Source organism: Ctenocephalides felis, unplaced genomic scaffold (assembly GCF_003426905.1).
Source record: "Ctenocephalides felis isolate EL2017-DRISC unplaced genomic scaffold, ASM342690v1 CF-g0.4_SCAFFOLD_03571, whole genome shotgun sequence".
Taxonomy (NCBI): Eukaryota; Metazoa; Arthropoda; class Insecta; order Siphonaptera; family Pulicidae; genus Ctenocephalides; species Ctenocephalides felis.
Genome location: NW_020539725.1, coordinates 38,917,494 through 38,944,709, shown reverse-complemented (window position 1 = coordinate 38,944,709; position 27,216 = coordinate 38,917,494). Strand labels below are relative to the sequence as shown.

Genomic DNA, 27,216 nt, shown 5'->3' with positions numbered 1-27,216 from the left:
TTTTGCTATTCATAGAGTTTATGTAGTTCCCTGCTATTAAATGTACCGTGTGTGTAAAATGCATTTTAATATCCAGACATAAATTTTCTATTACGCTAGTCGAACACTGGTACCAAAATAGAACTCGGAAGAGCGTTGTTGTCCGAAGTATTGTAACTTCTTGCGATGGACGATGAGCATCCGAAAATGTCTCGTAAATACTTATAATATATGTATATATATATATATATATATATATATATATATAGGGTTTTTGGGTGAAATGGTCCACCACCATTATCACAAAAACAAGTAAAGTTAGGAGCATTTTTAACTACAAAATTTGAAAGCAGAGCTACATGATGTGTAACCATCGATGGCCTGAATCTGGCGATTTTGAAACGGTTACATTTTCAAATTTTTAATAAAAAAGTATTTTTTTTTTATAATCTCTAGGTTAGCTTACATGTGATTGCAATCAAACAACAGTAAACAAGTGAAGGGCAAAGAATTTTTTTTCCAACTTTGAGGATGAGTTCCTCTGACAAAATTCCATAAGAACGTTCTATCCGATGCAATCACTTTAAGAAAATAAGCCCATAATTTCGTTATTTAACTAGAAGCTGTATTCAGTTATTCACTTAATTTCTAATAATTGTAATTCAATAAACCATGAGTCTGGTTATGATAAATTAAACAGACACACCTACTAAAGTAAAATTTATGATAGTAGTGAGACTTGATAAAACTCATATTTATTACGATCAGAAACACATATTAACATTATTTTTAAATTTGTTGTTCAACCTAAGAATTAAAGTGCATCCCATCGATCAAATAATGTAGCTATTATTATATAAAATTTTTTTAAAATTAAAAATTAAATTATCAGCCGTCTTATAGCTGCCCACAAATTTTTGAGAAATAACAAAAAACATAGTTCTATAATCATAAATTAGCAGAAAATTTCACTGAACATAATTGGATAGTTATTTGTTCGATATATGTTATTAGTTTTGATGTACTTAGTTTGGTTTTTATAGTACAATTATCAAAAGTCAAATCTGACCTTTGGGACCTGCCATACCCTATATATATATATTTATATATAGATATACCCTATATATATATATATATATTTATACAATCCATCATAGAAATTTATGCCAAATAACACTATTGCATGCTATCTGACCTTTTGCGTTCTTTATAATTTGATAGTATCAACTTCATACTAAATGCTGCTTGCAAGTGTTTTCATGCATTTTTATATAATTAAAGATTATATTATATATATACATGTATATATATATATAATCATTAATTAACATACAGCATAAGTTTAACTCCATAAGCTTAAAGTGCTTTTATATATTTGCAGAAACAACGTTGCACCTCAATACAATCACAATAGCATACTTTATGATATATATTTATATTAATTAGTTATCCAATAATACCTTTTGAGCATATCTACCGAATTATCCCTGAAAATCTTAAAAACAAAATAATTGAGTAAAACAAAACTTACTCAATTATTTTGGTTTTAATATACTTGACTATAATAAAGCAGTCAAATATAAGGTAAAAGCAGTTGAGTAGTAAATTGCTCATTGCTTTTCTCTTATATTTTTCAGGGACATTCCGGAAGATGTGCTCAACACGTATTGTTGGATTCATACCACGTACACAGTTGTTGAAGCGTTCTACAAACAATCAGGGGTCGAGGTGCCTTATCCAGGGGTCAGCACTTCGGACCAGAGCGACGGACCCATCAAGCATACGAAGTACTACCAGTGGGTCGCCTTTACGCTGTTTTTTCAGGTGAGTTTTTTTATTTGATAACTTATTGTATACTAACACGAATAGAGCAAGTCAAAATAGCATTTACAATCCTTTTTGAAGTAAAAAAAATAAGTCATTATGTAATAGAGAAACAACTACGAAGGTGACAACCTTCAGGGCATTAAGCTCCACACGAAATGGTTGCTACCCCTGGTAGAGAGGGTAGCGGAGTGTTTTAATTGAACTAGTTGTTCACTTCTAAAAGTAAAGTCCGCTTAACAACATGTATAATAAATAATATATATATCTTCTTTCATTATAACTAAGTGACAAATCAGTGATTGTAATTAGAACTACAAATTATACATAATATACAAACAAATCAGTGTTTAATACAGTCCACAGCTACAAGGGTTAAATTATAAGCCATCAATTTGAGTTATTGAAGGAGAGTTTTAATAAATTTCATAACTACATAATATTAATACAAAATATTTTAAATACAATTGGAATGCCTAATAATTACGATAACTTCCAAAAACAAGTGGACAAGATGCGTAACCATAATATAAAAATGAATTATTTGTACTTACCATAAGTTGATTTAACAAACTACAATACCAATTTGATTGCAATATGTATATGTTGCAATGATGCAATACATTTATACAGCTTTCCTTAAAATACCACAAAAAAAATCAAATATGATATAGATTTTAATTTTGAGACCTAATCAAGACGTTTCATATATAGTAACTCTAGTAACTCCAATAACAATTTAGAAGTAAAAATTATATAGGTAAATAAAGCACAAAGTTAACGAATGCATTTTCATACTAAAATTGGCTGAACCACTAATTTTAATCTCATAATTACTCTAGATAATTACAATATACATAATTACAATCTCAGTGTCTTTAGTTGTGGTTTTATTTAGGAATAAGGAAAACTTGGTTACAGATAATTCAATTAAAACATTTGCAGAGTGCTGTAGCGTCTACACATATTCTACACAAACAAACCATTCAAACTATTACAACCAATTTTTTTACATTAACCAATACATCATATTTGGCACCAAAACATTGCAACTTGAGTATTAAGATGTCGGTTTGTCATTGAGCCAAATTATTTGTAGTCGGTTTGTCATATAGTTCAATGTTGTTCCGCGCCAGTTAATTGTGATGTTCTACCATTTATTATTAGATGAATGAAGATTAACACATTAGTGTTACAAGACAGGTTACATTTAGAGTACTTGCACTATATTTCACACACAAGATCCGAACATTAATAGTTGCATATTACACTTAGTCCAGGTACATACTTTCTTGTGTTTTAGAAAATAATTTATATATTACTTCATTTATAAGAAGAAAGATTTTTGTATTCTATTTAGTTTTTGGATTATAAAACTATTATAATTTTAATTATTTTTTTATAAATTAAAATCTTAATTTTCGGCTACTTTTATTAAAAGCTCTCACAAGACGTTTATGATTAATCAGTTAATTGATTGACTTGCTAAAGACTGTAACTGATCAAACAATGAAAAGTTATTTCAAATATTTTATAAGAAGTTTAATGTTTTCTCTATAATTTCTCAAAAATCCGAAATTGATTCCAAAATTTTAAAGCTTGATGAATCACAAACACATGAATAGATTTAAAAAAATTTATGGGCTATTAAATTGTTTTGTAATAAAATTATTTAGAATTTAACATTTACGTTTACATTGAAATATAACACAAAAAGCTAGTGTCAAAGATTAACATTTTGATTTTTCAAAATTGTCTGATTTAAAATTGTATTATATTTTTATATTAATTATAAAAATGTTTTTTTGATATATCGAATTGATAGTTGCCATTCATAATGAAATTTTTACGCAAAAACGAATATGCGAGTATTTTCTAAATTATCCTAGCCTTGAAAAAAAGCTCTATTGTTAGGTTTTACATGACCAATGTAATTTATTTTGTTATAAGATATAGGTTATTTGGCACGTTTATTAAAAGTCCATTCAAAACAGTTATTAAGTAATCGTATTAAGTGAACAAGTTTTTGTCAGTTTGCCATTATTGTTATACGTTGCCAATCATTTTGTTGTTATAGAATAAAGCCTGAATAAATCAAAAGTGATTTTGATTGATACGATTTAAAAATCGAACAAAACAAAAGTTTAGATATTCATTCATAGTTAGTATATTTCTAGAGTATGTATCTATACATATTACCAAAATCTATTCAAATATAATTTAAATAATTAACGTGCAATTTGTTTGAAACTATTTTGATTAGTTAAATATGAAAAGCGGTAGACATACAAAATGACAACATTTTATTACAGTAGACTAGACGAATTATATATGCAAAAAAACTTCAATAAATTATGCCAAAAAGTATTCGACCCATGCTACAGAACATAAAAATTGCATTTGCATATATGTAATCTGAAGTCTATGATTTGCGTTGACACATTTTTGACAATAACACCTTATTTAATTATTTGACCTCTTTTCAATTCATGGTTTTTGACGAATTTCACTAAATAAAAAAAATTTCTGCAGTTGGTTGGCGTCTAAAGCATAGTCAAAAAATGAACAATGCCACAACCGTACCAGATTCTTCTAGGCCTAATAATAAACGAATATAGAACAATTGCATTGAATCGTTATAAAAACAAAAGGATGTCGAGAATTTGTTAATCTCCTGATATTAATTTAGCTAAATGTGACATGTCTAATAATGGTTGTCGCCAAAGAAGAATTATACAAGTGATTCATGGTTTGCGGAATGTCGAATGTCACTCTGACAGCCATATTAATGTCATGTAGTTATTTAGATTCTTCTACGAAAGAACTAATTTGATTTATTATTTTTAGAAAACCGTTAAATACTCTTAATAGTTACGTTGAATTTGCTTAATAATAAATTTAGACTAATAAAGATAAATCGGTAAAATTATTTACACGTGCAAAATAGGATACAAGTTTATACTTGGACACAATAGTCAAGTCTCATAATAAATTCAATTTAGTCTAAACGTTTCGTTCCTTCATACATGAGTTCTTTTCACACATTCCTTTCACTTTTCAGTTCTTCATACAAAAAAATAATTTCAAGAGTTTTACGTTTAGAATTAGAACATCGAAATACAGAATTTGCTAAAGTTACTCGCATTGCGAGTTCATTACTAAATAACTTTTGTTTGAAAGTTTCCTAAAAGCAATAAAACAAATCTGATTGAGAGTACAGAATTGAACAGATGGGTTTTAGTAATACGTTATCAAAAGAGTAACTATTTATTTAGAATCATTCATTGCAGAAATGTTCTGGTACATACTTTGATCTACTTAGTACGTTTTCATCATGTTGGCGGAATATAATTTTACCTTTTGATTGAATTTATCATGCACTGAATATCCGAATACATAAGAAGCTTTGGTCCTGAATTTTTGTCTAAAACAATTTGAATAAATCAAAATAATGTGACAATTATTTGAACGCTTTCGCATACCATTGTGATACCTTTAAGTGCTTCATAAAACAACGCAAACGGGTACCAAAACCTATTTAAACGTAGGAATTAATATAAATCATTGAAATTAACTGACTAATGCAAATGCAATGTTTTAGAAATGCGTCCAACCACTCAGAGCTAATAGCACTTATAAATGTCTCTTATATTAAACCATATGAAATACATATTTTAAGCTGAGCTTAATGTGGTATAGTGAAGTAAATCAAGTGTCACAGCTCTGCTATGTTAAGTTATGTCATTAAGTTGAAACGACGCTTCCAGTTAGTTTGAATAATGATAATTGTAAGCTTTTGACATTTTAAACAATTGGGTCAGAAACGGCTAATTTAATGTCCAGTACAGAGTAATAGATTTACGAGGTATTTCTTGCAGTGGCACTTTTATAGGACGATAAACCCCATATCAAAATTCGTAAATTTCAGAAATTACTTCACCTTACAAACAATAATAGAAATGCAGTATCTAATAGTGAAATACGATTAAATTTTCTAGATGTTAAGTATAAAAGTATGAAATATGAAATTGTTTAAGATAAACCAAATGTACTAAAATCACTAAATTCAAAAATCGTGCACGCTCCAAACTTCAAAATCGGCAATAATTTATGAAAAACGGCATTTTTACAATGACGAATTAGCTAGATGTGTTACCAAACATAGTCAGTTTGTTTTTCACAACATAACTGCTCAAAGTGAAATTGGACCTTTGTTCTCTGCGTTACCTGAAAGCTCATACAAAAATTTATAATTTATATTATTCATAATTGACTAACTATTGTCACAACTGACGACATGGATTTACCGAGAAGTTCGACCAAATAAAATTGCTATGAGTGATCAACAAAATAGCTGCAGCATCAGTTATAGTTTACATATTATAGATACATCCGGCCACAAAATGAATTTAGTTATTTAGATTTTCGTGTTAGTCATCCAATTGTTGTAATTTTATCCCTGACATAAATATATTCGAACAGTAAATGAATCTCTAACATCCGGCGAAAGGCGTGAGGTGGACAATGCCAAGGAAATTACGAAGCGAATATTTTAACACTTAAAAACTGATTCTGAGAATTGCCCGATTTTCTTTAACGCTGAAAATAACTATACAATAGTCGACTATAAATTTTTCACTTAATATTCAACAAGCTTCATGTTCTTTTGAACGTTATTTCTCTCAATGTTCATATGAATATATATATCTAAAATAATTTTTCAAGTAAAAATTGCTATTTCCAGGCATTGCAACATCTAACAAAATAATATGTGGCCAATATTAGATTATTACTAAAACAATCTCTCATATACTATAAATAAAATAATCTATCATATATAAATGGATTAATAGTTCAAGTAAAACAGCTCATAGGTTGGAAGTTCTTATTGCTGTAAAAAACAAGAACATATATATTCATAAATTTTCATAGGTTTAAGCTCAAGTAATTCATATTCAATGCCATCATGAAATATTTATGAAAAAACTATCATCTAATTCGATAAAAGCTTTTTTATTACCTATACTTCTCTATGGATATGATCACATCAATTCGTAGAGGTTTAATCAATTCTAGAAATATTGTGCAATATTCAAATTGATATCGATAAAAATAACAAAGATATTGATACAGATTTATAATAATAAAACTTTTTATTAATTTAGTAAATTTAACTAGTTGATTATTTTGTACTAGAATATATAATTGTTTTTTGACAATTAACTTCATTTGTTTTTCTATATGCAAGGGAAACCTTCTTTATTACAATTTGTTGGTTCAATTATTTTGAGTTCTTTAAAATTATGATTTGATTCATTCCTTTTTTGAAATAAATGAAAAATATTTCTCAATTAGTACTTCTCAGACACTTTTCAACTCATCCACATGTTATTAATAATATAAGATATTTATTGAATTAAGATACTGAATCGACTTCAATGAAAATGTAGAGTATTTAAGTCGAATTTTACTTGAGTAGTTTGACTCATATTTCATTTCTACATGCTTTTTTATGAGTAATATTTATTCATCATTATTTTTAAATTGTTTCTTCTTATCTAATTTTCAGATATATATTACAAATAATATTTTTATTATAATATAATATTTAATTCATAACAAGTGCAATTGAAATAATTTAAACAGTTTTGTATAAAACCTTATCCTAGCCACGTATATAGAACTAAATTACAATCAATTAGAAAAAAATAAATGAAAGCAGAGTATATATTTGGTTAATTTTGTGAAACATGTGAGCTTTTGTTTTATCCAACAAGTGCAAACTTGTACAAAACCTTTTAACAGTATTATTTAGATATTTATTTTTGTCTGCACAAACTAATAATGCCAGTTTTACTTGAAATATTTTAAGATAGTAATATAGGTTTTAGCATAGTAAATACACTATATATTTACTATAAACAAAATTGAAATTATTCATGAAACGACCTATAAATGTAATTATCATGGTTGAAAAATTGCTGCTATTGTTTTATATTTAGTTTACTTATCATGATTAAGTAACTGTACGTATATGACTATTTTTTTAAACATGATATTCAAGCATGATATTTCATAAAAAAATATATCAATAGGCAAATGCGATCAAAATATATCAATGTGAAATTAGTCCAATCAGTGTTCTATTTAGCAAATGACTTCACTTTTCCCGCTAAGAATTTTCTGATCCTCTCCACTGCTCATCAATTAACAATAGAAGCAATTAAAATAAACTAAAAGTGAAATGTTTCATAAATATAACATCAGTTGAATATGAGACTATTTACAAGCGTGTTACAAACGAAAGAAAAATATTGGCCTGGTGCCAGAAGTGCGACCTTATCCTTAACCAATTTGGCAATGGCGGTTAGTTCATCTGTCAGATTTCGCAAAATACAGCGCCGCTTTTTTATACTAAACAGTTATTATGCTCAGGCAGAAATAAAACAATTAAGATTCGGTAATTAGCGGTCTCAACTTAGGCCAACTTGAAGTATTTTAGGGAGCGCATGACTTCTTACAACCTCGGACGGTGTATATTTTTGAACCGACGACATTAAAATAACGCGAGATTAATTTTATGAAACTAAACAATTTTCATATATTAGAGAAAATGTAATACATAGACAGATAATTTGCATAAAATTTCATGACTTTCATGTAGCCTAATTCTTTTGATAAATCCTTTCTACTAAAGAATATAAATTCAATTAAGTAATATTTTTATTTAGCTAGCGTAGGGTAAGTTCAAAAATTGAAAATATTTTTTTTGCATATCTTTATGTTTCAGAGGTTTCTGAACATTTTGGCAAATCTTAGAAAAAATGGATGTGTGTGTACGTATGTATGTAGTATGTATGAATGTATGAATACAATCTTTCGTCGACGTTTTCGGGAGCACCGAATAACCGATTTGAATTATTCAAAAAAAAATCGATTCCTACCCAAGTGGAGAGTGCTGATTAGTTTTTGACAAAAGTCGGTTTAGCCGTTTTGGAGATACGGACCGAAGAGTGCAAAAAATGGCAATTTAATTTTTGGAAGAACGGTGAATCCGAATGATTCAAAAAAAAAAATCCTCTTGTATTGACGTAATGAAGAATTGATTAAATTTTTTCAAAGGCAGGTCCAGCGATTTCGGAAATCCAGAAATAAATCTTTAGAAATGTGCTATGTGGAAAATGTGATATTTTTGTACGACATGACAAATTTTGAGTCGGTTCATGCAACAGTTTTCGAGATATACAAGAGGTTGATCCGTGCTCAATACTAATATATAACTAATAGTAAAACAGATCGTAACTTCTCAAAACTGCATTTTGACAATGAATGAGCGACATGGAAAAATTTCAAATTTTTTCTTGATTATTCGGGCTTTAGGATAGCATTAAAAATATGCTATCTACTTTTTCCAAAACTACTTTACATTATAATTTTTTATCCCTCGTCTTATATTATTTTCTATCCCAAGTCTTAAGTTTTCAAATATGTAGTGAGATTATATTAAGACATTGGAGTGATTTGCTAACAGATGGCAAAGCATTGATTTCTTGTTTGAATGGTAGCTTGGCTTCAGGCACTTTAAACACGCTTGGTCTATTTGTAATCATATACTTGATAATACCTAAATTTTTCAAGCTAATCATTTAAACTAGCTGTAAGTGGAATTCTGTCTTGAGGCAATTATGGCATCGTGCCTTAAGGCAAATTGCTGGAACTTCCCGTACCGTAACGAAATGTTCGAGAAATACTGAATGTTTTCAAATAGATTATTATAAATATTGTAACATTATCTAATATTTATAAGAATTATATAAACTGAATTGCAGAGTTGAAATTATTTGTAAAGTATATTAGAACTATAGTCAGAATTAAAAATCAAATCAGAAATATTTTCGATATACACAAAACTAAAAAAAAAAAAAAAAAAAAAAAAAAAAAAAAAAAAAATGAACGAATTTTTTTTTTCCAAAATCAATTATTTTGTTAAGACAAGCAGAAAGTTCTTTGAATCATTTAAATCGGAAGCTTAGTTCTCTCAAAAACTGCCATTTTTTACATATTTAGCTCCGTATCTTCAAAGTGGCTGGGCCTGCCTTTTCCAAAAATTAATAAACACTTCTCCCAATCATTATTAATTGAATGGTATTTAGTTCATTCAAATCGGATACTCTGTTCTCTCAAAAATTCGATTTCTATTTTCTGCACTCTTTGCTCCGTATCTCCGAAACGGCTGGATCTGCCTTTGCCAAAAACTAATCAGCTCTTTTCCCTATCAATAGGAATCGAATGTTTTTTGAACCATTCAAATCGGTTGATCCGTGCGCCCGAAAACGTGGGCAAAAATTTGTATCCATACATACATACACACACACACATACACACACATACACACACACACACATCCATTTTTTCTGAAGTATGCCAAAATGTTCAGAAACCTTCAAAACGTCGAGAAATGTAAAAATTTTCAATTCCGATTTTCGGCCCATTACAATAACTTACCCTACGAGAAGTTAAAAATAATATTTTAGTTCAAAAGTTATTAAAATCTATATAAATATGATAAATAAATATTCAAAAATGTGCCAGTTAATTTTATTTATATTATATTAGATATAAGTTTTTTGATTAAATTAAACTTTTGTGTTAAAAATATATACCATAAAATTCAAATTTTTGGCATAAAATTCTAAATGATGTTGAACAGTGGTCAGAAATTTTAAAGTGTCTCAAATCAAATTGTAAACATTATCAGTCAATTGAAGATAACTTTAAAACTATGAAACTATGCATTTATCTAACAATAATGGCAGAAAACTCGGCTGGATATTACAAAAAAAAATATGTAAACTAACGGTAATTAATATCTTACAAGTAATTAGTAACAAAAAAACGCCTCGACTGACCTTTTCTAAAATCTAATCACGCGCTTTCAGCTGATACTTTTCAATTTATAGCTCGAAGTATATATTATGCTCCTAAAATCAAAGCTTGTGAAAATAATAATTACTTCCCATTTAATCATGAATAATAGTAGATAAAGTGAAAGATAGTCTAATCATTCCTATAAATAACTATATATATATATATATATATATATATATATATATATTATATATATATATAATGAATTTTGCAGAGATGATTATTTCTATAAATAGTTAGTTTTAATTATTTTTCATTATTTCTAGAAATTAGTGGTATAGAAAAACACGTTCGATTTACTTTCTGCTATAGACAGATATAAAGCAAGACAAAATATAAATATTTTATTCATCTTAAAACTAGTCATATATAAAACACTCAATTTGTAGAACAAATAAACATAATTTTCTTGGAACAAGATTATTCACAGGTATTGAATAAAGTGCTTAGTCAATCTATAAAAAATCAATGAAATCAACAGCTTGCGAAATCGCACACAGAATGGAATACGTAGATAATGGATTCAAAATTAAATTTCTATCTAAAATCTAATTTAATACTATCGTTATCAAGATACTTGTTACGTGAAGGTACCCAATAATACAATGAAACAGTGAAAATTTTGAATAAATAATTATTCATTAAATGCAATCGATAGTGAAAATAAATAATGTGTATGTTCAACTTCATTCTTTAATTTTCGAATCGCAATATATAAACATTATCTTAATTAAGACACTAAACATTGCATAAAAATTGTCTAAATCTAAAATCTAAAAATCTAAAAAAAAAATTTTTACGACTTTGAATTTTCGATACACGATAGCCCTTTATAGTGTTGAAAGTTGAAAAAAAAAAGATGAATACCTAAATTTTTAGAATGTACATCAGGATATAGAACCTACGTTTACTGATTGTTTCTTGATGATTATTGAATCAGTAAATAAAGTGTAATAGTTAAGAATTAAAGTTTGTATTCAATTACTTATTACTTGCTATTATACACAAACTTGAGACAATTATATTAAGTAAAAATATGTTAAAGCTTTTCTTTATTATTCCACAATGGACGATTTATTCTGCTTGGTAATGGAGCATGTACAAACGTGAATGAATGTGATATGTTAATTAGGAAAACTGAAAAAGTGTACTTTGGTACAATTGCTATTTTTCATCCATTCATCCCGCCGTTTCCCGAGCATAAGTCCTAGGTCTTTGGAACTGTCTTCGCCCCACCATGACGAACATTAGACCATCGGCGTCTGAAAATAAACCATGCTCTCAGTACAAACCGAGCGTCGGACGTCCGACGTCTTATGTAAAATAAAAATTAGTTTGAAACACGCGCACGACACGAATCTGAATACTCAATTCAAAATGTCAAACTTACGAAAAATTTAATATCACCATGCGCTATAACAGTTGTAGAAGCGAAGGGAAGTTTTCAAAGTGTTGCGTGGTGAATGTTATTGTGTGCCAATGTCCATAGATGGCCGCGGTGTTCCCGCAAAGCGAGGGCCCGCCTCGATGGCGAAACAAGACTAGTGAAAGAAACAAAAGAAAACTTGCAAATTTAGACTAAATTCACAACATCTCATTCGACAGATGTATGCTGTGATCGACATCTCCAGAAATAACAGCGATCGATTTATGATCGGCGCTAAATTTCAATTTCAACACGTCCGCGATTCTGTTCAACTGTCTGATATATTGCCGCAGCCAGATCGGAGCACGTGCTTTGTTTACGTTACAGGATAAATACTGCTGGATAGGAGTAAACAAAACGTTACATCGTATCAAAAAAAGATTTGAGTGGAGTACTACACCACGCGAGTTTAAATCAGAATAGTTTTCAGTGTCGAGATTACGAAAGTTCATGACATCTGGGTGATGGTATGGATTAGTGCCTACTAAAACTAACAGTGCCTCGAATTTAGACTTTTGACCAAATTACTTACTTATTATATGTGGCCTTAAAATAAACTGGGGGATCAACATGAAATTTGTTAGAAACGTTTTTGAAAACAAAACTTTCTACAGCCTTAGAATAGACATTTACAAATATATAAAACTACAGAATCATCACAAGTGATAAAAAGTGTTACATGCTTCTCACACATTGTCAATAGTTTGATTAACGAAATAAACTCAATGAAACCCTGAACAAACAATGTGATTCATAACAAATATATACATTACATTTACATCTTAAATTATTTCATAAGATTGTTTTCCTCCCGCGAAGATGTTGGACATCTTCCGCGGTCTGAAGAACTTGATCAAAGTCAGCCACATCCAAATCGACAACCCTGTATTTCGTCTGCATTATAGCATAACTGTTATGATATTGATGGCGTTTTCGTTGATAGTGACAACTAGACAATATGTAGGAAACCCAATAGATTGCATACACACCAAGGACATTCCTGAGGACGTTCTCAACACGTATTGTTGGATACACTCTACTTATGCGTTGAAGAGCTTATTCCGCAAACGAGTTGGAAGTGAAGTTCCTTATCCTGGTATTGGAACCAGCGAGGGGAAAGAGTCGGACAAGAAGGTTTATAAGTATTACCAGTGGGTTTGCTTCTGTTTATTTTTACAGGTAAACTTTATTAACTATATCATAATAATTAATACTTATTAGGTTCAATGTTATCGATTCGTTATAACCAAGAAAATGTTATAATTATTTAATGAGTTGAAGCAATACTCACTAACGTGGTGAGCCCTATGTTATTAGCACTGATGTCAATTTTCACGTAAAATGAGAATAAATTAAGCAAATTTTCATGTATAATTTAACTGAAATTATTTTTCTAATAACAAGAATAGTGCATTTCATATTATTCATCAATGACATTTTAGGTCACTAATTACATTTAAAACGGATTCTTTAAAATAAAATTTGCGTTAACAAATTTTGCCAATAATTTTAATTTATGTCTCAAGTTCAATAGAAGAAAAAATTATCAAAAGGATTTTGAGAATAAAATATATTTAAAAATCTAATAATGTGATAACTTTTTTTTCTGGGAAGTGCGATCTGTGTATATAAAACAATATATAGAGAAGGTTAACAATAAATATGACAAAGATAACGATATGATTAGATATTAGCAGAAACTAATCGGAGAATCTACTAAAAATAATTTATCAAACTAGTAACTTCAAATAAACGGAAAAATCCCAAATTTCGATTTTATTGTTATTTGTTCGTTTAGTAATTATTTTACTTTTACTTTTGCGAATTTCATTTGCGAAACTTTAAAATAATTCTGATCCAAATCAGATCCAAATAATATCATAGATAAATTCGCGATAATCAGTTTCTTGTTTATTAATTTAAGTTCAGTAAATTAGATTAATCACTATTGATACTTTGCAGGAAACAATTATTCCTGCAGTAATGTTCTACCATAATTTAAATCCACAATGTTCATTGAAATATATACAAATATATATATATATATATATATATATATATATATATATATATTATTTAGTATATGTTGATACAATGGTAAATACTCAATTGAAAAAACATGATATTAGATAGTTCAATGAAATCATGCAGAAAATATGATATAATGCTTTTAATATTTTTCCAAAAACTCACGAGCAATAATATTTCCATTCCACATGATACTTATATCTAAATTAATATAATATATTTTAAATATAATAATATTTTAAATATAATATAAATATTTGAAAGATGATATTTAAAATTATATAAACACAATAGTAACATCATTGAGTTATTTTTATTAGTAGAGTAACGAAATACTAATATTTAATTTAAAATCAATGAAGTAATATTAAGATCAATTTCATTAGTAAACTCCTCCAAAATTATTTTTACTGCCTAACCCCTTTAATCATAATTTGGTCATAAAAATTATATAAACTAGAAAATCAAACTTAAAAAAATATGAGAATTTAGGCTTCCTCTACTTTATTACCGTGTTGAATATTTTGCAGCATTCATGTGATAGGATACTGACAATAAAATTTCACCAAGTCAACTAACATTATTCTGTCTTTATACTTACAATAAATGGTATTTGAAGATATTCAAAATTTAAATAATATATTATATATTTCATAATTGAAATGTAACCGTTCACGATAATCTTGGTCTGTTTAATTTCGCTACGAAGATTACGCATTGATCTGTTAGGCAAGGAATTTAGTTAATCGACTATTCTTAGAAGCAGCAATGTCGATATTGAAACATGTTTTAGAGTTTGATTGGAATGCAAACTAATCATATTACACCGATATATGGTATAACAACGACATTTATAGTTTACTTACTGATTGTTAGTCTTTGTCATAGAACAGTAGATCATGATATTATGGACTTATAGGAACTATAAACTTAAAATCATCATAATCTTTATTAACAAAAGCGGTAAATAAATTTACAATACCTCATATCATTAGATAACAAAAAATGCATGGTAACAGAGAATTGAAAAGTCAGTCAACTACCACTAAAATTAAAATATCTGCTCCCATTGACATTAATATTTAAAAAGTAAACAGTAAAATAATAATAATATAATAAAAAAAATAATAAATATTGAATATTTAAAACAATTCATGTCAAATCATGTCTAGAAAAAGTTTACTTATAAACATTCACTGTAAATAAATAGAAGATGCGCAAGGAATCAAAGTATTTGGAATTAAACAAGTGAACAAAATAAATTAAACAAAATTAAGATTTGAAATTTTATAGTTGTAAAATAGTTATCTCTCTGAGTTGAGATAAAAAATTCAGTATTAAAGTATTCTTTTAATACCATTCGATAATAGAGTATAAAGTATTCCAACTTCTATTATTACAATATCTAAAATTACAATCATCATACTCAGAATGAAATTCATATTTAAAACAATATCATGTTTGAACTCGAAAAAAGAAAAAACATGTGTTTTTAACATTAGCATAAAATATTATTTCTAGAAAATGCATTTGCGAAACGGGAAATAAGAATATTATTTTCACTATTTTATTTGATTGTTGATCTAATTTCGTTTGAAACAAAATATTCATTCATAAACAAGCTGTAAAAACTTTTATAGATTTGACTTAGTTTTAAATGAATTTTAAAGAATACATATTATTACAACCACGCATATATTATATATATATATATATATATATATATATATATATATGTGTGTGTGTGTATATATATAAAGTACTTCATCTATTTGTAAGTATTTAACTAACGATAGGTTGACCAATAAAACTTTTTTAATAATTAACTTTTTTCATAATTAGCAATTTTACCCATTTACGTTACATTTGCAAATGCACGCTAATTGAACTTTATATATAAAACATAAATAATTAACTTTATGATCAATTAAAAATCCTAATTAATACTCTAAACATACTTACGGTTAGAATTAATAAATATTTGAATTGTTTGCAACAGAAATTTACAGATGTAAATATTTGAATTATATTTAGCAGTCTGTTACTATTAATAAAATTGTTACTGCATTATTTCAAATATTTTTGAAATACAAGATAGTAATGAATAAATTTAAGTATACAATACTCACGTCTTATAATCGCGTAAATATAAAATTGCAATTATAATTGAATTACTCCGAGCATAAAAATCTTCATCACTAATTAATAAACTCGTAATGTGTCATAAATCGATATTTGGTATTTACATTGTAATAATGTATCATTGTATCATTTTGTTATGTACTCGTAAAAATGCGATTCACCACGGATCAATATTATTCAATATATAGACTCAATATTATTTAATGACATAACATCAATACCATTTTATCTTTCACTAATGTAAATATAATTAGATTTACAAATAATGATTTTGAAACTTGATGTCTAAGAGATATAATATGGTACAATAATTTGGCCAAACTCGTAATAGTCTGATTGATATTTAGTATATATGCAATTGTACATACTAAACCTTTTCTACAACGGAGTGATTAAATAGTAATAACATTTTTTTAATTTCACAACATCATAAAGGTAATAACAATTATTTTTATTGTACCCAAAAATAATGTGTATTTAATAAGAAAAATAGTTCACTCAATTAAAATAATGTTTTTTTAAGGATATTCATTATAATCAAAAAATTAAAAAAATACCTAATATTAAAGTAGTTATGTAGTAGATATATACTGATGCACTATTTTTACTTAAAAATTTAAATTAAGAATAATAAAATAAAAAAAAACTTTGAGTAGGTACTTTTAATAAAAGCGCATTAGATATTATATTATAATATCTAAACTAAACTAGAATATATATAATAAACACAATTTTACACTTTAACACTGGACAGTTAAAAACTACTAGATCGCTCCACCGGTTATGAAGTTCGATGACATTGATAATTGTAGATTGGTTTTAATGCTAACTTTTAGCATTAGAATTAAAATACAAATACGATATAATATACAATAATTAAATAAATCTATCGATAATCTGTAACTGTTATTCATTTTATTTTTTATCTATTCGTCATAGTAGTAATTTTGATTGATGATCAGCATCTTGTATCAGGAAACGTAAGAAATCTCTTAAGTCCATTTGTATAATAATTCTTTGATATAAGTATCAAAGAGTTATTGCACATTTAACAGATCTCTTAGGTTTGTTGCACATTAAACGTAGTAACTTGTGGATAACATATGTGCCCACAAAGGATGATGTTTGGTAAATCATGTCTGCACATATAACCATAATACATAATTAGGTTATTTCCTCGTGTCTCCCGATATAGATTTCAATTACGGGAACACATTGCCTGTTGCGAATTTTGATGAATTGTATCGTATACAACTGATCATAGAGTCGTCCATAAATCAGAACACATAAATATTAAATATTGTACAATTATTTTGAGTGAGGTAACATATCGTACATTGCATTGAAACATAAGTGTAATCGCATTACATAACAAAATGCTTCAATATTAAAGGGTATAAAATGAAATATGAATTATTAAATTAGTAATATCATGGTGTAGTATATGTAACTTTGCAAATTTTAAACTGTTGTGCATTATTTTTGAATTTTAGTTTCTGAAAATATTGTTTCAAATACTAAATATTTATATTCAATTGCCAAAACAACATCTTTTGAAGTCAATTTTAGTGATGTTTTAAACGATAATGTTACAAATTTACTACCATCACATATTCCGCCTAATGTCCTTTGTTGTATGACAAGTAGACTCGAAGCCAAAAGCTTTACATATGTTTTTGAAATTGTTTTCCAAGAGATTGTGAGCAAGCTTATAAATATAAAGTTCTTAGGATTTGCAACAAACTTGGGATCTGTTAGTTCCTTGTCGAGTTATTAATGGTTAACACAATGGTTCTAAATATATATATATATATATATATATATATATATATATATATATACAGATTAGAACCTGATCAAATAATACATTTCTAAAGTGCATATTTATCTATAAAATTTTAAACACATCATAGAGTTATTTATGTATGATATCTGATAGGTGATGATTTTGGGTTGAAATAGAAAATGACGTTTCTGGATTTACGATAATTTCTGAATTCAAACTTGTAATAACAATTAGAGATTTTAGTACTCAAGAGATAAGTGCATCTAAAAATAGTTGGAATTTATTATTTCTAAAAGGAACTCTGAAATGAAAATTTTATTAATACACGATTGAAGATGTTTTTTACCATTAAAATTGATTCAAAATGCGTTAATGCTTTACAATTTGGCATTGGTATCAAGGATTAGGATTAGGAATGGAATGCTTCTCTTTATTTTTGATCCTTCTACACCCGTCAACAATTTTATGGACGATCACAAATTTTCTTTTCAATTTTCATCTGAAAATATCTGGAGGCTCAATGAATTTGGACAGACAAGGTTAAGAGAATCATAAATTATCATTTTTTCGATACGTAGATCAATGTCAAAATATAAATAACTAAACAAAAATAATCTTATTCTGATCTAGAAAATATATTAGACTTTTAATAATAAAGATGAAATATTTGTTCGTATTTTATAATGTGTTAATTGGAATTGGTAAGTGCATTTAAAAATAGTCCCAAGTTCAATATACTTTACAGCAGATTTTATAGTAACTAGTCATAAAAAATTCTATTAAAAGTTAGAGAAGTATGTATAAAAATATTCAATTGAAGTACCGTTATAAAAAGTTATAAAAATACCACGTCGATACCCGTGACTTCATAATGGATTTTCAGAAGGCAATCCAATGGTTGTTCTTTAGTGATAATTTACTTTAACTTATTGCACTTATATTGGGAAGTATCCCAATTCTAAAAATGCATTCATAAAGTCAAGGGTATTAATTTTCACAACACAGCTTATTAATTTACATTATACCTAAGTTGAGGAAAAACGCTACCTGTTGCACATTACTTCTCATCCGTTACAATTTTTATTAAAAAAAAATAAATATATTGAAAACTCTATCAAATGATAATGTGATACCTATTCAAAAACCTTCTTATAAAAATAGGTTTAAAAGAAGATGATTAATAGTTTCATTCAGATCCATATGTCTAATATGATTTTTTTCAAATAGTTAGTTGGGAAGCTCTGTATAATGGACATCTAGGTCCTGGCGTGCTCGTTGTTATGATTTTTGTTAATAAACAGAGTCTTAACTTATGTGTTGACCTGACGAAAGAACCCATTAAGAGTCCCTCTTATAAATAGAAAGCTTAAGCTATACATTCCGCGTGTGTTGTATGATATATTGTGTCCGCAAATAGTGACATTATTTCGAATTTTCTGGCAGTAAGTTATGCAAGTAAAACACATCCAAAATATATGATGACTTAAATCAAGTTAAATAGTATACAATTGTACGTAGTCAGTCTATTCTGGTTGCTTTTATGAATACAACTTATTTTTTGACCAGGGAAAACATATTAGAAACATAGTTTATTATAAAAAGTGAAGATTAAAATAAACATCTTTAAAAACGATTTAGAATATGTTTGTCAATATTTTTGGCTAACTATTATATTGAGCCAATTAGTGATTTCATCTTATGTATCGGATCTATCATATTTATTCATCAGATTCAATGAATCACTATATATATTAGGCTTATACATAATATAAATTTGTAACCAATATATGATTAATTCAAACTAAGTTTTTCTATACATGTTGAATTAGAAAAGAACACAAATTATGCGGTTTTTTTAAAAAATAGCTGATTTTATCTTTTCCAGCCAGTTAGAATCGCAAAATATTTTTTGAATCATTAAATTAAAATTAAATACATTTACACATACATATAACAACATTTCTGCAGAAGCATTAATTTTTTGAGGTATGAAGGATTCTGAGGTTTCTGATCAAAAAAATTTCCTTTAAAAAAGATTTCTTCATATTGGATTATTTCATTTAGTTTGAGGATCAATTTTACTTTGCTCTAGAACTGAATCATCAACCTTGATTCCTTCTAATATATATATATATATATATATATATATATATATATATATATATATAGTATAATTTTTGAATTTTTTTGAAAATGTTTAATTTTTTTTTAAAAAACTTAGTTAAATTACCATAACCTTCCCCCTTTTTGTCAAACCCCCCTCCCCCTAAAAACCTCACGTGATTAATGGACGCCCTCAAATCAAAATATTTAAACCACAGATAGTATCACATTAACAGATTTGCTAAAAGTAGTATTTGTATGGATATTATAAAGATAGTAAATTATGTCGTGGTAAGGACGAGAACAAAATAGATTGGAGTTTAAAGTGCGAAAACAATGTTCATATTTTCATATCTACATTTTTTGAGGCCTACCATATTTGAGAAGAAACTATTTTGTAATTTTACTTGAAAGTATAGATAAAGTAGTTCTTCCCGGATATTTATTAAAACTAAAAATATATGATCAGTATTGGATAAATCCTAATAATAAAAAAATATAAAAAATTGTTGAGTTATCTTCTTAAAAAAGCGCAAATGAGAAGTTTCAAAACAACAAATTAGTTTTGATCACTTTTGATTGAATTTTCTTTTTTTGCAAACATAAATTATTCAAGATAAAACAATGAAAGGTTCCTCTTCATATATTGTTTCAGATTTTACATCGCATAGACATACTGTTTCTGTCAAAATCTATTACCGTTATAAGTCGAAGGCGGCTTGCGGACTACTGCCAGATTAAGCTAAGCTTTGCTACAGTGTCTGACATGGAAACTTCACCATTCCGTGATTCAAAAAGAAACAGAACTTTTTCAACATCTCGAAAGTAGCATTTTTTTTATTCCCGTGTTTTCTGTACCTGACCTCTGATTTCGACGATTCTGCGACGTCACTGACGTCCTCGCAAGTTTTTCTAACTAGGTTACCGCGACCTACATAATTAACTTTGACAAGATGAAAATAAAGCCGGGTCTCAAAGTCAGACCGCCTACGATTTTCACAGGTTTACTAATTGCAGGAATTTGTATTCCTTCGACAAAAAACATTTGTCATTTTAACGCGATTTTTTAATAAGAGTTTAAAAATATTACAATAAAACTACTTTAATCGTTCAATTATGAAGATATAGTTGTTTATAACACTGCTCTTGGTGTTGTGAAAAAAGTAATAAAATGTGATTATATATTATTTGTAACAATAAACTAGATGCTTTGATAAATGAAAATTCAGTAATTACACAGTAGTAACAACTATATTTTTAATCATTCTTGTTAATTATTTTATTATCGTACCGTAACGAAATGTTCGAGGAATATTAAATGTTTTCGAATAGGTTATTGTAAATAAATACTGTAACACTGTCTAATATTTATAAAAATTATATAAACTGAATTGCAAAGTTAAAATTAATTATTTAAAGTGTATAAGTGAGCTTTAAAATTAAAATCTGAATTATTTTCGATATACAAAAAAAATTCTTTGAAAAAAAATTTTTTTCTTCGAAAAGCAATTGTTTCGTCAAGCAGAAAGTTCTTTCAAACTGAATCGTTCAAATCAGATGCTTAGTTATCTTAAAAACTGCTATTATTTGCACAATAAGATCGGTATCTCCAAAACGGCTGGAGCTGCCTTCGCCAAAAATTCAACACCACTTCTCGAAATCATTACAAATTGAATGTTTTTTGGATCCTTCAAATTTGGATACTCCGTTCTTTCAAAACCTCGATTTCTATTTTCTGCACTCTTTGCTTTGTATATCCGTAACGGCTGGACCTGCCTTAGCCAAAAACTAATCAGCACATTTTCCTATCAATAGGAATCGAATGTTTTTTGAACCATTCAAATTGGTTGATCCGCGCGCCTGAAAAAGCAAACGAAAAAATGCGGACACACAATATACACATCAATTTTTTCTGATGTATGCCAATATGTTCAGAAACCTTCAAAACGTGAAGATATGCTAAAATTTTTATTTTCGATTTTTAACTGTAACTACCCCACGCAAAGTTAAAAAGGGTATAAAATTAGTTAAATTTATTTTTCTTATCATAATTAACAAACGTGGATTTGAATATAAAGTAGTAATGTCGTTTTGTCTCGAATTGATATTCTATCTTGTGATCAGCTGGAGTCTAAGATTAGATTGCTATTTAGATTGATCTAAATAATATAATAGAACCGTCGCATAGAACTCTTACTTAGATTTGAAACCATAATTATTCACATAGTAAGATAGATGCCAAATATTAATCTTTGTTAATCAAATATTTCTGTAAGCATTGTAAGCATTGTAAGAGATAGCTGGTGTTTTTTGTTTTTCAAAAATTAAATATAATTTAAATAAAATATTAAATAATGTATTAGTTCTTATTTTTTACTGTTTTGAAATTACACTGAAGATGAAGCATATCATGGTCTCGAAACGTCTGTAATTACTGAATAAAGTGTGTGTGAAATCTGAGTGTTGTGTTGTTCATATTTAACATTTAATATTCATTCCACTCATATCACAAAATTTTATATTAATCTTTATGTTTACTTATCACCAACTATCTATTGTCTTGGTAAGATCGATTTAGAATTAATTTAGTCTAACCTATACTTATTACTGAAATGTAATAAGTTTATACTTCTATGAATATTTTGCTTTAATTATCATTACATGAATTTAATTAGAAAGCTAATACGTAGGTTAAATTTCGCCAAAAACACCGAAACCCTATATGTAAACCTATAAAATCAATTTATTCAGCTAAAATATTCCTTATATTCAATAGTAGACAACTCTGCCAGAAATGTGGCTTTGACTAGTCAAAATTTTTGCAGTTAAACTTTGTAAATTTAATTATATGGTTTCTTGCTACGAATAATATAATTGAACCCGAGCTTGGAAAAGAAACATTGATGAAAGTTATTAGAAAAGAAACATGATCAAGGAAAAAGAAAAAATGGCCACCAGAAAAGGAACTGACAAAGAGTTCACAGAAACATGACCAAATAAAATCCAAAAATCAAATATCATTACTAATTTTAATAGTCAAAAGCAAATAAGATTGCTGCAAACTTTGGCATTTAAAGTTTAACTCGACTCTACTATATTCTTTCAACAGTCTGCTACGTTCCAATCAGATGAAGTTATTAGTACATCTAACTCAAGGAATCCTTCTTATATATATATATATATATATATATATATATATATATATCAAAATCTTTCATCGGATGGCAACTGCAGACTGCAAAACGATATGATCGATATCATTATCAAATGAGTCGTTGAACATCCGATGAATGAAAATAACATATCTTTCCTCTGGTAGCTGTTATTGCAATACTCGAATAAATCATATGTGGTGAGAAAGCTGAATAAATGACTTTGATTATGAGAAGAATTTGCAAAGCTCTTCCAGATATATTTTGCCAATTGTATAAAAACATTCTTTAATCTAAGATAAAGTCAAACATAATACGAAACTCTACCTTTAATTTTTTTCCTATGAATCTGAACATCTTTAAGAAATTCTTACATTCTTACTGAAGAATTGAAAAAAATTCAAGCATTCGTTTCAATGTCAAAGTATTCCATTTCAAAATAGACCATAAGATCTTCTGGCCAACCATTTAAAAATCATTTTCAAAGAATATATTTTTTGATGAAAATCAATAAAAAAATGTTTATCTCTTCAATTTATACATTTTTGCTGTGTCTATGAAAGGTTTCTAATGTCTATCGCAAATGTCTTTGAAATCGTCTTTAGAATTGGTTTTCAATTTTTATTTAAACAAAACAGAAAAATTTTCAATGTTTTATGCCAAAAATTCTAACATAAGACAGAACTAGAGGGGTGCATGGCATCGTGCTCTACCGTAACAAAATGTTCGAGAAATATTGAATGTTTTCAAATAGATTATTATAAATATTGTAACATGGACTAATATTTATAAGAATTATATAAACGGAATTGCAAAGTTGAAATTATTTATTTAAAGTATATTAGAACTATAGTCAGAATTAAAAATAAAATCTGAAATTTTGAATTTTTTTTTTTTTTGAAAAAGTTGAAACAAAAAATTTTTTTCTCTCCAAAATCAATTATTTTGTTAAGACAAGCGGAAAGTTCCTTGAATAATTCAAATCGGACGCTTAGTTCTATCAAAAACTGCCATATTTTGCACATTTAGCTCCGCATTTTCGAAATGGCTGAACCTGCCTTTGCCAAGAACAAATAAATACTTCTTCCAATCATTACTAATTGAATGTTATTTAGATCATTCAAATCAGATCCTCCGTTCTCTCAAAAACTTGATTTCTATTTTCTGCACTCTTTGCTTTTTATCTCCGTAACTGTTGGACCTGCCTTTGCCAAAAACTAATCAGCACATTTCCCTATCAATAGGAATCGACTATTTTTTAAACCAGTCAAATTGGTTGATCCGTGCGCCCGAAAACGTGACTGAAAAATTGTATCAATACACACACACACACACACACAACCATCCATTTTTTCTGAGGTATGCCAAAATGTTCAGAAATCTTCAAAACGTCGAGAAATGTAAATATTTTTAATTTCGATTTTCGGCCCATTACAATAACTTACCCTACGGGAAGTTAAAAATCAAACCAATAAAGCACCGCAAATTTTCTAAAATAATTCACTTATAGAAATTAAAATTTTTAATAATTAATTTAATCATCCATAATAATTATATTTTTGCATGTTGTTAACTGGTTCTCATACTATTTTGCATCTATAGTTGTCCCCGTGTCATTGGCCTAAGCTCTTCCTTTGGACCGAATCCAAATCACAATCAGAGCATTCGATCATATGAAAATCTCTGGGATGCAAAGGCTAAATGCATGTGGGTGACATCATACAATTTTTATAAAGCCTGCTCAAAATAGATTGTTTGAAACACAAATATGCACCAATTTAAAATGAATTTATAGTTACATCGAGATCCAAGAAAAAGAACCGATAAATTGAAAGTGAGAATGCGTATTTATAAATTGTGGAATTGATTTGTGAAAATTTTATAAATCAATTAAATAAATAAACTAGTGGCATTGTGTCTTAAGGCAAATTGCTAGAACTTACCGTAACATAATAAAATATTGGAAGAATAAAATTTAATAAAAATAAATATTTTGGAAAAAAAAATCTTTCCCCAAAAGCAAACGTTTTGTCAACACAAGCAGAAAGTTTTTTCAAACATACAAATCGAATGCTTAGTTCTCTAAAAAACTGCTATTTTTTGCGTATACAGGTCTGTATTTTTGAAACGGCTGGGCCTGCCTTTGCCAAAAACATCTCCCTATCAATAGTAATCGAATATTCACACATTCATTTTTTCTGAGGTATGCCAAAATGTTCAGAAACCTCTGAGACGTGAAGATATGTAAAAATTTTCAATTTAGATTTTTAGACGATTTCAATAACTTACTTTAGGGGAATTTAATAAATATAAATATTGATTTTATATATAATTAAATATATAAATTTTTGGAATAAATTTTTTGAGCTTCTTATCATAATAATATAATTATCATACCAAATGAAATATATATGCACTTATGTATAAATGTATGTAAAATCTATTTACTCCAAAAACAACTAATAAGTAAGTAGTAACTAAGTAATACTCAATTGTTTTCAATCAATTAATTTTTTGTATGATCAGTATATATAAAAACTGGTAAAATATTACTTTATTAAATATTTTGAAAATATGAATTTAAAGTAATTTGAATAATTTAGTCAGTTTTATGAATTCTTGTGATTCAAGTGATTCCTAAATTAATTTATTTATTTGTTTTTGAATATTATTTGTATTTATTTGTTTTTCGACATTACAAAGCTGTAGTATCAATACAGAAGCTTAACTTCATTAAAATTATTTTATTAATTATTTAATATATAAATGAATCCATTCATAATTATTATGATCTGCAAATTCTTAAATTTAAACTATTTCGGCATGATTATTTTGATTTTAGTACATCGCACCGTAATTTGAAAGTATCGTTGGAATGCATATTAAAATGTAATCGCTGGCGCTAGGTTGTAAAAATAATAATAGAAAACTACAATGTTTCACAAGAATTTGTAAAATTGCAAAGTTTATTAAAATTTTGTTCGGAAAAAAATCAATCTAAATTAGCTCAGTCAGGAAAGCCAGTTTTTTCATAATTACTGAAATAATTCAGTATTTTTTTAATTATAAACTATTGCACTGATAGAGATGTATGAACCTGAATGATAGGTTTTGGAACATCAGATCACACCTTAATTTGAAAGAATCGCTGGAATGCATATTACAATGTAATCGCTGGCGCTATGTTGTAAAAATTATAATAAAAACTATAATGGTTCACAAGAATTTGTAAAATTGTACGGTTTATCAAATATTTGTTCTGAAAAAAATCAATCTAAATTAGCTCAGCCAGGAAAGCCAGTTTTTTTCATAATTTTTAAATTATGAAACATTGCAGTGAATTATGAAATATTAAAATATGAAACAGTGCAGCGGTGGTAGAGGTTGTTCGCGCCTCACAAATTTCATATATTTATTTTCTTTTACCTAACATTTTATAGCTGATTAAAATGATAACATAAATTGACACCCTAGGTACTAAAGGTCTTATAACTTGATAAGAATGCATTCTGCATGTAAACCTTGAACTGTCAACATCTATTATATACTAAACTATTAATTTTTTCATTTAAATTATTTTAAAAGCCAAATATAGCCTATTTAGTTATAAATTATATCTGGTCCTTCAAAAAATTATAGTGTCCGTGTGTAGTGAAATTCATTGATTTTTAACAAACCTTGTGCCGGGCCGTTACAGAGGTTTGAACATTAATATTTTCCGGATTTGCTGCGTAAAATTACTTGCAAGTTTCGATAAATTAAATTCAAATCATATAACTAAATGGAAAATGTAATCTGCAATATCTTATTCTAAGAAAACAATTCGTTTCAAATAAATTACATTACAT

General features: G+C 27.5%; 1 protein-coding gene across 1 annotated transcript in view; it reads left to right on the top strand.

The window, feature by feature from the left end:
• Positions 1-12,976: 12,976 nt before the first annotated feature.
• Positions 12,977-27,216, top strand: part of LOC113386840 (innexin shaking-B) — a 29,108-nt gene continuing 14,868 nt past the window's right edge. Inside the window, exon 1 of the mRNA XM_026624600.1 lies at positions 12,977-13,336. Coding sequence (XP_026480385.1) covers positions 12,977-13,336 — 360 coding nt within the window. The remainder of the gene's footprint in view (positions 13,337-27,216) is intronic.